The sequence below is a fragment of the Amblyraja radiata genome, chromosome 25 (assembly GCF_010909765.2).
Source record: "Amblyraja radiata isolate CabotCenter1 chromosome 25, sAmbRad1.1.pri, whole genome shotgun sequence".
Taxonomy (NCBI): Eukaryota; Metazoa; Chordata; class Chondrichthyes; order Rajiformes; family Rajidae; genus Amblyraja; species Amblyraja radiata.
Window position 1 is genome coordinate 4,695,595 of NC_045980.1, and position 12,428 is coordinate 4,708,022.

General features: G+C 38.9%; 1 protein-coding gene across 2 annotated transcripts in view; it reads left to right on the forward strand.

Moving 5' to 3' along the window:
* Positions 1 to 1,934: 1,934 nt before the first annotated feature.
* The window catches only part of taok3 (TAO kinase 3), a 73,275-nt gene continuing 62,781 nt past the window's right edge, over positions 1,935 to 12,428 (forward strand). Inside the window, exons 1-4 of one of the 2 annotated variants that reach the window (XM_033043106.1) lie at positions 1,935 to 2,069; positions 2,644 to 2,735; positions 7,410 to 7,503; positions 7,928 to 8,009. In XM_033043106.1, coding sequence (XP_032898997.1) covers positions 2,645 to 2,735; positions 7,410 to 7,503; positions 7,928 to 8,009 — 267 coding nt within the window. In that variant the 5' untranslated portion in view covers positions 1,935 to 2,069; position 2,644. Of the gene's footprint in view, positions 2,070 to 2,643; positions 2,736 to 7,409; positions 8,010 to 12,428 lie in introns of both variants that reach the window. The other variant, XM_033043107.1, reaches the window with a different exon arrangement.

Below are 12,428 nucleotides of genomic sequence, written 5' to 3' on the forward strand. Positions count from 1 at the left end.
CCTCTCAGCACCCCCTCTCTCTCACCCTCTCCCTCCTCCCCCACCTTTCCCACGTCACCCACCCTTCCTCTTCTCCTCCTCTCCACCCCCCTCTCCCTCTTGCCCCTCTCTCTGTGTTTCTGTCTCTCTCTCTGTCTCTGCCCCTTCTCTCTCTGCCCTCACTCTCTACCCCCGCCCCCCCCCCCCCCTCTCTAGATGTGACTGCAAGTTGGGGGCTATGCGTCAGTAGAGAGTGTGGTTATGGGGTAAAAGGAGCAAATTAATAATATTAATATAATATCAAGGGGGGTAATTAGCGTGAGTGCGGGGGGGGAGATAGTTAGTTTGTGTGACGCTGCATGCCGCCCCCCCCCCCCCCCCCCCCCACAACTGCACGTTGGGGGAACAGACCCAACGGGTCTGCACTTGGTCTAGTTTTAACTAAATCTTTCTATTCATAAATAGCTAATTTAAAAAAAACAATCTCATACAAATTTCTACAAGTTGCCATAACTTTCAAGCGCGTAGATCCAGATAGCATAAACCATGTAATCAATAGGAGATCGGGCTTGCCAAACTAGTACAAAACTTCAGAGATAAACAATCTTTTGTCTGTTTGAATGCAACAGAATGCCTGAGATAGACACAAAATGCTGGAGGAACTCGGCGGGACAGGCAGCATCTCTGTAGAGAAGGAATGGGTAACGTTTCAGGTAGAGACCTTTCTTGAGACCATTTCTCGACCCGAAACATCACCCATTCCTTCTCTCCAGAGTTGCTGCCTGTCCCACCGAGTTGCTCCAGCATTTTGTGTCTATATTTGGTTTAAACCAGCATCTGCAGTTTCTTCCTGCACAGAATGTCTGAGCTATTGTTCAAGTTCATCTGTACCACACAGCATGCAGGAGAGAATAATATTGTGTCTTACCTACTCAGTGGTGAAAATGTGGGCGAGTATTTTACCAGGAATTGACAGTGCTGTTTATTCAACACTGCCATTTAGATTAAGTTGCATGGAGAGGTGAACACTCCCTCTAGTGGAGGTCACAGCAGGATCTACTTTGTGTCCAATAAAAAGCAGGAAGTGCATTTAAGATCAGCTGTATATGTTGCACTGGTTACATTAATACACTAGGTGGTGCAAAAGATTTTGTTTGCCTTTGAATGCAGGAGCTGTCGTTGAAACCAAAGATCTTATAGCCGCTATAGGATCTTTGGTTGAAACATGTTCCAGTTGTCCAAGCTGCCCAATTAATTCCCTATTGTCTTCTAGAAATGAGATGAATGGAGATGCTCAGAACTTATCTCTTTACAATCTAGGAATAAACTTTTGATTTCTTGCTATCTGTAGCTCAAATCATGCCTAGTGTTAAGGGAGAGGTGGTGAAAATGTTAATGAGTTAAGTGTTCAAGAAGGAACTGCAGATGCTGGAACATCGAAGGTACACAAAAATGCTGGAGAAACTCAGCGGGTGCAGCAGCATCTATTGATTTCTCACAATTCTGTTAACCCTTGCGGTCTCCTCCCCTTCTTACCTCAGCCCTCGGGCTCCTCCTCCTTTTTCCTTTCTTCTCCCCGCCTCCCCCCACCCCCTATCAGTCTGAAGAAAGGGTTTGGCCCGAAACGTTGCCTATCTCCTTCGCTCCATAAATGCTGCTGCACCCGCTGAGTTTCTCCAGCATTTTTGTGTACCTTTAATGAGTTAAGTGCTCGGCAGTCAAGCTATCTCATTGATATAATTTAGCTCAACTCAAAATTTAGTTGGTAATGGATAGATTTTCTAAACAGGAGGCTGGGATGATATTTTGATAAATATAAACCCAAATTTTGCACATTCAGCTGCTCCCAGAGCTGAGTCTCAATAAGGTCTGAGTCAAACAATTAGCTGAAAATGAAAACTTAGCCAGAAAATTAATAACCAATCTTAAAGGATCAAATTAGTTGGTGGTTTTGACATTTTAATCTTTCCTTACAGAGACATAAAAGCGGGAAACATTTTACTCACTGAGCCAGGACAAGTTAAGCTGGCTGATTTTGGATCTGCCTCAATAATCTCCCCCGCTAACTCCTTTGTTGGGACACCTTACTGGTAAGAAATATGTAATTAAGGTTTAAAATAAAAATATTACTGCATCGTTAAGATAAACATCAACAATGCACAGGAACTGCCCAGTTACCCTTAAATGTCATTGTGCTGTACATTTCTATCATAATACTAGCAAAACCAAAACTGTCGATAAAATTATTGATCTTTAAATTATTTTCACGGATGGCTCTAAACAATGTGTCCATGGAACAAGGAAGTCCCAGGTTCAAACCCTGGTCAGTGTTGCATTAAAAAAAAAATCTTGAGCAAAGTGACATTAAGCAATGGGACGATTGAATCGAGTAAACCAATTTACTCTTTAAGTAATTAATTAAGTAATTAAGCTGCTTTAAATAATTGTTTTTAACAGCGAGGGAAAATACAATTGATCAGATCAATTGAGATGTACATTTCCTTGTGTGTTTTTTCAGCTACAGATTGGTATTTCTGACTGACAATTATGAATGAATGTAGCATTTCTTTTAGTCATGATGTTTAATTTTTGTTAACTACCCAAATAAACGTACTTGAACAACGCAAAAAGGTTTTGAAACGACTAAATGTTAATATTTCACAGGATGGCCCCAGAAGTGATCCTTGCAATGGATGAAGGACAGTATGATGGGAAAGTTGATGTCTGGTCACTTGGGATTACATGCATTGAACTTGGTTTGTACTTCATTCATCTGATCCATTTATATCTGTTGGTCATAGTCATGGCTATTAAATGCCAGCAAACGTGTGCAGCAATTAATAATAGTTAATGTTAAAAAAATAAATAAAATCTGAGTTTCAATAAATGTTTATTTTTCCTCAGTAATGACAGAATTGTTAATTAATTCAACTTGTTAAAACCTTTTATGTAAACATTTAATAGTGAATAACCTGTCTAACTGTAGATTTTACATTGTAAAGTGCTTTGTTACTCCGATCTATTAAGTAGATTTACCCTCACATTTCTTTCTACCTGAAATGCATCAAATTATAGGGAGATACAACATGGAAACGGGCCTTTCGGCCCATCAACTGTACTGACCATCAGCAACCCACTTTACACTCATTCTAAAACAATTCTATCTTTTATTCTCCTCAATTCGCCCCAGATTTCACCTCTGCCAGAGCTATCACCTGTCCCTTTTTTTCCCTTTTTCAGCTTACTACTTAGTTCACCAAAACTCCTCAATCTGCCTGTGAAAAAGCTACTTTCTTAACTACTAAACCAGGTTCGCTTCTTAATAAACAGACACCACACAAACTGTTTGGTAGACCAGTTCAAAACTTTACTTAACATCGGCCGATGGAAGGGAGGGAGAACTCCAGTCAAGTGACCATTACAGACACTTGACCGTCCTCAGTTCACCTCACTGAACAACAGAATTACATTGCCTTAAATAGGGTTTTTTTGTCCCCTTAGCACATTTCACAGACATTAGTTATGGTCAGAGGTACAGGAAAAGGTTTCCACAGAATGCATCACATCAAAGGCCTTTTGTTTACATAGTACAAGATAACATTGGCCATTTGGTTTACGACATTTTATCTTCACAGAGATCACCCTAGCTCTTTCGCTGCTTCCTCTCTGTCATTTGGTCCTTCATAAACATAGGCCATTTGGTTTATGGCATCTTACTTCAAAGATGTGACTAGCTGTTTCTTTCTCTGTCACTTCCTCACTTGGGAGACAATGTTATAGGATTTATTATCCCACACACCCGAAACCTGAGGCAAGCCTAATTTGAGACTAAATATAAGATGTAAGCTAGCCCAGAAGCCAATTTAATATCTTCTTATATTTTAACTAAAATTCAGCTTCATCACCTGTACATATCCCATACCACTTCCCTACTCTTAATAAGAGCCTCAATTTCCCTCGACATCCAGGCTTCCATATGTTTGCCTGCCTTGCCCAAAGGTTTTTTTTTTTTGCTGCAAGCTAGAATTTTAAATGAATGATGATCTTTTGTTATATAGGATATATAAACACTCCTGATGCACCCTTTGCTTGTATCCTTTGGCTTTGATGTTCTTTCTGTGATAGGTTGCCCAGAAATGTCATAGCGCTCTGATTATTGTTTAATCAATAATTTTAATAGACCCATTATTTTCTTCATTCTGTTATCTAAAACACAAAATATTGTTTCAATTATCAGAATATTTCATGCTAATGCTTACACTTTTTAGGAAATGGCCTATTTCGAGCTCTAATATAATCTTATGTATGTGCTTTAGCATTACGATCACTGCTTTTCTCAAATTGCCTTTGCAAAGATGGTGGTTAGTTGCCATCCCAAATCATTTCAGCTTGTGTGGTGGGTACAAACAGCGCAATTGTAACATAAGTTCTGGTATTTTGATTACTAATGAGAAGGAATATTTTTCCAAGTCATTATTACATTTAACTTGTCTTTCCATGCACCTGTATTTTGCTTCCTTCCGAAAGATAAAGAACATAGATTTAGAGCGTGCTCTTCAAAAAACTGTAGCCGCTTGCTGCAGAAGTGCTTTGCTAATCTACCTGAATCTGATATCAAATTTTTGGCTATTTATGTCCCAGTTGTTTAGCAGTGGGGTTTATTATATTCACAAAGCATAAAATAATATCTTGATATACTCATATTTCTAAATTATTCTAAATTTATTTGATGCTCATCAATAATAGAAAGTGGTTTAAGTGTACGACCACTGTTCAGAAGGAAACCTGCAATGGAACCCTTGAATCTAAACGTGTTAGATAATACCTCAGGTTATCCAAGTACTGTTGCTAAATGCTATGAAGAGGAAGATTGTGAAGTTTAGTTTGTTTTCATTCCTTGACTCGGATTGTGATTGGAGTTGGGGCGACAATATACAATGCCCTCCATAATGCTTGGGACAAAGACCCATCATTTATTTATTTGCCTCTGTACTCCGCAATTTGAGATTTGCAATGGATAAAAATCACGTGGTTAAAGTGTACATTGCCAGATTTTATTTAAGGCCATTTTTATACATTTGGTTTCATCATGTAGAAATTACAGTTGTGTTTATACATAGTCCCCCCATTTCAGGGCACCATAATGTTTGGGACACATGGCTTCACAGGCGTTTGTAATTGCTCAGGTGCGTTTTATTGCCTCCTTAATGCAGGTACAAGAGAGCTCTCAGCACCTAGTCTTTCCTCCAGTCTTTCCATCACCTTTGGAAACTTGTATTGCTTTTTATCAACATGAGGACCAAAGTTGTGCCAATGAAAGTCAAAGAAGCCATTATGTGACTGAGAAACAAGAATAAAACGGTTAGAGACTTCAGCCAAACCTTAGGCTTACCAAAATCAACTGTTTGGAACATCATTAAAAAGAAAGAGAGCACTGGTGAGCTTAGTAATCGCAAAGGCACTGGCAGGCCAAGGAAGACCTCCACAGCTGAAGACAGAAGAATTTTCTCTATAATAAAGAAAAATCCCCAAACACCTGATCGACAGATCAGAAACACTCTCCAGGAGTCAGGTGTGGATTTGTCAATGACCACTGTCCGCAGAGCACTTCATGAACAGAAATACAGAGGCTATCCTGCAAGATGCAAACCACTGGTTAGCCGCAAAAATAGAACGGCCGGGTTACAATTTGCCAAGAAGTACTTCAAAGAGCAACCACAGTTCTGGAAAAAGGTCTTGTTGACAGATGAGACGAGGATTAACATATCAGAGTGATGGTAAGAGTAAAGTGTGGAGGAGAGAAGGAACTGCCCAAGATCCAAAGCATATCTCCTCATCTGTGAAACACAGTGGTGGGGGTGTTATAGTCTGGGCATGTATGGCTGCTGAAGGTATAGCTCACTTATCTTCATTGATGATACAACTACTGATGGTAGTAGCATAATAAATTCTGAAGTGTACAGACACATCCTATCTGCTCAAGTTCAAACAAATGCCTCAAAGCTCAGAAGAAGGGTTTTGGCCCGAAACTTTGCCAATTTCCTTCGCTCCATAGATGCTGCTGCACCCGCTGAGTTTCTCCAGCATTTTTGTGTACCCTCAAAGCTCATTGGCTGGCGGTTCCTTCTACAGCAAGACAATGATCCCAAACGTACTGCTAAAGCAACAAAGGAGTTTTTCAAAGCTAAAAAATTGTAAATTCTTGAGTGGCCGTCAATCACCCGATCTGAACCCAATTGAGCATGCTTTTTATATGCTGAAGGGAAAACTGAAGCCCCCAAAACAAGCATAAGCTAAAGATGTCTGCAATACAGGCCTGGCAGAGCATCACCAGAGAAGACACCCAGGTGATGTCCATGAATCGCAGACTTCAAACTGTCATTGCGTGTAAAGGATATGCAACAAAATACTAAACATGACTATTTTCATTTACATGACATTGCTGTGTCCCAAACATTATGATGCCCTGAAATGGGGGGACTATGTATAAACACTGCTGTAATTTCTACAAGGTGAAACCAAAAGTATAAAAATTGCCTTTATTAAAATCTGACAATGCACACTTTAACCACATGTGATTTTTTTTCTATTACAAATCTCAAATTGTGGAGTACAGAGGCAAATATATAAATGATGGGTCCTTGTCCCAAACATTTTGGAGGGCACTGTATGTGCATCTATGCAGTGCAGTTGTTGCAGTAACTAACATCCTAGCATGATGCGCCTTTCCTCAGCCGTAGTTCTTCATTTAGAAAGGGAATTATATTGTTTTTGGCTGCTCAAAGCAGGACTGTGAGAGGGGCGTCCCCTACCGTCAGCCCAATCTCGCAGCTAGTTCCTCAAAACCTTTATAGACAACCCACTGTGCCTGCCATTTTTTTCCCCAGTGTCTGACCTAGGCCTGTGTGTATTGTGCAGACCAGTGCAGGGACTCTGCCAATTCCTAGCCTGGAAAGGTCTTAAATCTTACTATGAAAAATATTTTTCAATTAAGGTGTGCCTGATTCAACCATGTTAACCTCTGACTTGGTTTGATTGATACCACAATCTATGCTACTTTTAAGATTTTAAAAAGTACCCCAAATTTAAACATTGAAATCCATTTTCAACGAGAAGGATACTGCTTAGATTGCCATTTTGCCTTTTCAGTAGCATAATCATTAAATTGTTTATTATAATACATTGTAGTATTTAAAGACAAAAAATACCAGCAACTGCTTTGATTTGATTCAACCTAGTTAATAATTTTGTGTGCTTGATAAACACCACGTGTGTTTACCATAGAATAGATTTTTAGTAGCTTGAACAGGTGATCTTAAATAGGATTACTCTCTATGACGACAGTTCTTATCCATGCGGGTTTATCACTTGCCTTCTGTGGATGTTAAAACAACTTTTTAACATGTGCTCTCAATTTGCCTTTTATGCAGCGGAACGGAAGCCACCTTTGTTCAACATGAATGCAATGAGTGCCTTATATCACATTGCCCAGAATGAATCGCCAATACTTCAGTCAAATGAGTGGTATGTTTGTACTGATCAGACAGGATTATCAAATCACATTTTTATCGTGTATCATTTATCATTTATTAATATTGCATTTAAGTATCTTCCAGATTGTATGGTCTTTATTGTAGTATATGCAATATATTTTAATGTACATTAATTAATAAATAAAACTCAGTCATTGGTATTTTTTGCAAATATTGTTGTAGCCATTGTTATTCTCTTAGTGTATATAAATACAATTTAAAATTTAATTTTTGACTCAAATGTGTATATTTCATGATTGTAGGGAAATAATTGTACATTTTCTGTGATTTCAGGACTGATAAAACTATCGAAAATATTTGTTGCAAAGGATTTTTAGTAAGCAGTTGTTCCTTTGAAGGGCAGTATTTGTAGTAAATAGATCTTGAGGTTTCTAATGTTCATTTGTATTTTCTAGGTCTCAATTTTTTAGGAACTTTGTGGATTACTGCTTGCAGAAGATTCCCCAGGATAGACCCACATCTTCGGAGCTTCTGCGGGTAAGAATTCTGTACCATTACTGATTAGTGACTGAATTAATTATGAATATTTATTATCCTATAATTACAGTACATTAATTAAGTTCCGACAACACATGATGCTGTTATTTCAATTACTTCATTGCAACGAATGCCCTATAATTGTACTGTTATATTTGGGATAATTTACGTGCTTTCAGTGTGTCCGAACACACTTCTGACTTTTTTTGAATATTGGTTTGTTTGTTTTGGTATTCTCAAAAGGATACAATGTTATTATTTCAGTCCGAAGAAGGGTCTCAACCCGAAACTTCACCCACTCCTTCTCTCCTGAGATGCTGCCTGCCCCACTGAGTTACTCCAGCATTCTGTGTCTACCTTCAAAATTATTATTTGGTCCACCAAGTTCAAATGTGTTTAGGACCTGTAGAATCAACATGTTTAGAGTTGTGGAAAGTTAGCTTGTGGTTTTGACATTCAGATTCAAATTCCAAAGCAAAGAGAAGCAATTAATTTTTCCTGCAGGTACTTTAAAATAGATCATAAATCATAAATATTACAGCAGCCTAAGCTTGCAATACTATTTAATTGGCAGGGTTCCTCGATTAAATGTTTATGGATCAAGATAATATCTTTCTGCAAGCTGTGGATAAGTCTTCTTGATAAATTAAGAATTGAAATTAATGATTTTTAAAAAAAAATTTTAATTAATTTTTTAAAAAGATATTAATGATTTTGTTTATTTGATGTAATTCAGAATCGATAATTATTTTAAAATTCCAGAAGACCTTGTGTGTGTGTGTGCCTCGTATAATTGATTTTATTTCTCCCCTCTAACTTCTGAATTGACCAAATTCTATAATTTAGCATTATTTCTTGTCCTGAATCCAATCTGATCCATGTGTCAGAATGGGTAAATTGGTATTTACTGCCTATTTTTATACCTAACCACCATACCATTCTTAGATTTATAATGTGGTTTGGCTGATACTGTATCTTTTTTAAACTTCAGATAATTACTTCATTACTCTAATAGCATTAAAGGCCAAGGTAGATGAATTCAAAGATTTCCAATAATAGCTGTAGTGTCACCCATTTATTTCCTAAAATACTTCTTTGAAATCATGCTTTGCCTTGAGCTGCCTTTAATGTTCACCAATTTATGTTCAATTTCCAAACCAGTAACTTTTCTACATGGAAACTTAATTAGGTTTGTGACTTTTTTGTAAGATGTTAGCAAACATTTCGAATTATTTCTACAAGTCAAATACAGTGCCCTCCATAATGTTTGGGACAAAGACCCATCGTTTATTTATTTGCCTCTGTACTCCACAATTTGAGATTTGTAATAGAAAAAAATCACATGTAGTTAAAGTGCACATTGTTAGATTTTATTAAATCAGAATCAGGTTCAGAATAGAATCGAAATACCGTTTTTTGTCATTTGAACCTAAGTTCAAACAAAATTAAGTTTCTGCAGTCATACAAACATGAAAAAACCTAGACACACAATTAACTCAAATTTACATAAACATCCATCACAGTGAATCTCCAAACCCCTCCTCACTGTGATGGAAGGCAAAGTCTTGTCTCTCCCCTGTTGTTTATTCTTCTCCCGATGTGAAAGGCCATTTTTATACATTTTGGTTTCACCATGTAGAAATTACAGCTGTGTTTATACATAGTCCCCCCATTTCAGGGCACCATAATGTCATGTAAATGAAAGTAGTCATGTTTAGTATTTTGTTGCATATCCTTTGCATGCAATAACTGCTTGAAGTCTGTGATTCATGGACATCGCCAGTTGCTGGGTGGCTTCTCTGGTGATGTTCTGCCAGGCCTGTATTGCAGCCATGTTTAGCTTATGCTTGTTTATCCCCTTAAATTTTCTCTTCAGCATACAAAGGCATGCTCAATTGAGTTCAGATCGGATGATTGACTTGGCCACTCAAGAATTGACCATTTTTTAGCTTTGAAAAACTTCTTTGTTGCTTTAGCAGTATGTTTGGGATCATTGTCTTGCTGTAGAATGAACTGCCGGCCAATGAGTTTTGAGGCATTTGTTTGAACTTGAGTAGATAGGATGTGTCTATACACTTCAGAATTCATTATGCTACTACCATCAGCAGTTGAAGATAAGTGAGCCAGTACCTGCAGCAGCCACACATGCCCAGACTATAACACCCCCTCCACCGTGTTTCACAGATGAGGTGGTATGCTTTGGATCTTGGGCAGTTCCTTCTCTCTGATACAAATTAATCTTCCTCCCATCTGTCCAGAAAACCTTTTTCCTGAACTGTGGTTGCTCTTTTAAGTACTTCTTGGCAAACTGCAACACGGCCATCCTATTTTTGCGGCTAACCAGTGGTTAGCATCTTGCAGTGTATGTTGCCTCTGTATTTCTGTTCATGAAGTCTTCTACGGACAGTGGTCATTGACAAATCCGCTCCTGATAGGGGTTTCTGATCTGTCGGACAGGTGTTTGGGATTTTTTCTTTATTATAGAGAGAATTCTTCTGTCATCAGCTGTAGAGGTCTTCCTTGGCCTGCCAGTCCCTTTGCAGTTAGTAAGTTCACCAGTGCTCTGTTTCTTCTTAATGTTGTTCCAAACAGTTGATTTTAATAAGAGTAAGGTTTGGCTGATGTCTCTGACAGTTTTATTCTTGTTTCTCAGTCTCATAATGGCTTATTTGACTTTCATTGGCACAACTTTGGTCCTCATGTTGATAAACAGCAATAGAAGTTTCCAAAGATGATGGAAAGACTGGAGGAAAAACTAGGTGCTGGGAGCTCTCTTATACCTCCATTAAGGAGGCAATTAATCATACCTGAACAATTAAAAACACCTGTGAAGCCATGTGTCCCAAACATTATGGTGAAATGAAATGTGGGGGACTATGTATATACACTGTAATTTCTATGTACATACAGCTATATACAGCTGTCATTTCTACATGGTGAAACCAAAATGTATAAAATTACCCTTTAATAATATCTGACAATGTACACTTAAACCACACATGATTTTTTAAATTACAAATCTCAAATTGTGGAGTACAGAGGCAAATAAATAAATGATGGGTCTTTGTCCCAAACATTATAGAGGACACTGTAGATGAAGTGAATTTTGAATAAGAATCAAAGCATTTGGATTTGTGGACACTTGCATCTGTTTCAGTCAAGTGAAAGATGGAATATTAAAACAGATTCTTACATCCGGAGGGGTCAAGTTTGTGTAGAACAAGATTAGAAACATAGAAAATAGGTGCAGGAGGAGGCCATTCGGCCCTTCGAGCCAGCACCGCCATTCATTGTGATCATGGCTGATCGTCCCCTATCAATAACCCGTGCCTGCCTTCTCCCCATATCCCTTGACTCCACTAGCCCCTAGAGCTCTATCTATCTCTCTTAAATCCATCCAGTGACTTGGCCTCCACTGCCCTCTGTGGCAGGGAATTCCATAAATTCACAACTCTCTGGGTGAAAAAAATGTTCTCACCTCAGTCTTAAATGACCTCCCCTTTATTCTAAGACTGTGGCCCCTGGTTCTGGACTCTCCCAACATTGGGAACATTTTTCCTGCATCTAGCTTGTCCAGTCCTTTTATAATTGTATATGTTTCTATAAGATCCTCCTCATCCTTCTAAACTCCAGTGAATACAAGCCTAGTCTTTTCAATCTTTCCTCATATGACAGTCCCGCCATCCCAGGGATCAATCTCGTGAACCTACGCTGTATAGCCTCAATCACAAGGATGTCCTTCCTCAAATTAGGAGACCAAAACTGTACACAATACTCCAGATGTGGCCTCACCAGAGCCCTATACAACTGCAGAAGAACCTCTTTACTCCGATACTGAAATCCTCTTTTTATGAAGGCCAACATTCCATTAGCTTTCTTCACTGCCTGCTGTACCTGCACGGCAACTTTCAGTGACCGGTGTACAAGGACACCCAGGTCTCGCTGTATCTCCCCCTTACCTAACCTAACCCCATTGAGATAATAATCTGCCCCCTTGGTTTTGCCGCCAAAGTGGATAACCTCACATTTATCTATATTATACTGCATCTGCCATGCATCTGCCCACTCACTCAACCTGTCCAGGTCACCCTGCAACCTCCTATCATCCTCTTCACAGTTCCCACTGCCACCCAGCTTTGTGTCATCCGCAAACTTGCTAGTGTTGCTCCTAATTCCCTCTTCCAAATCATTAATATATATGATAAACAGTTGCAGCCCCAACACCGAGCCTTGCGGCACTCCACTCGCCACTGCCTGCCATTCTGAAAAGGACCCGTTCACTCCTACTCTTTGCCAACCAATTTTCTATCCATGTCAACACCCTACCCCCAATACCATGTGCTTTAATTTTAGTCACCAGTCTCCCGTGCGGGACCTTATCAAAGGCTTTCTGAACGTCTGGATACACTGCATCCACTG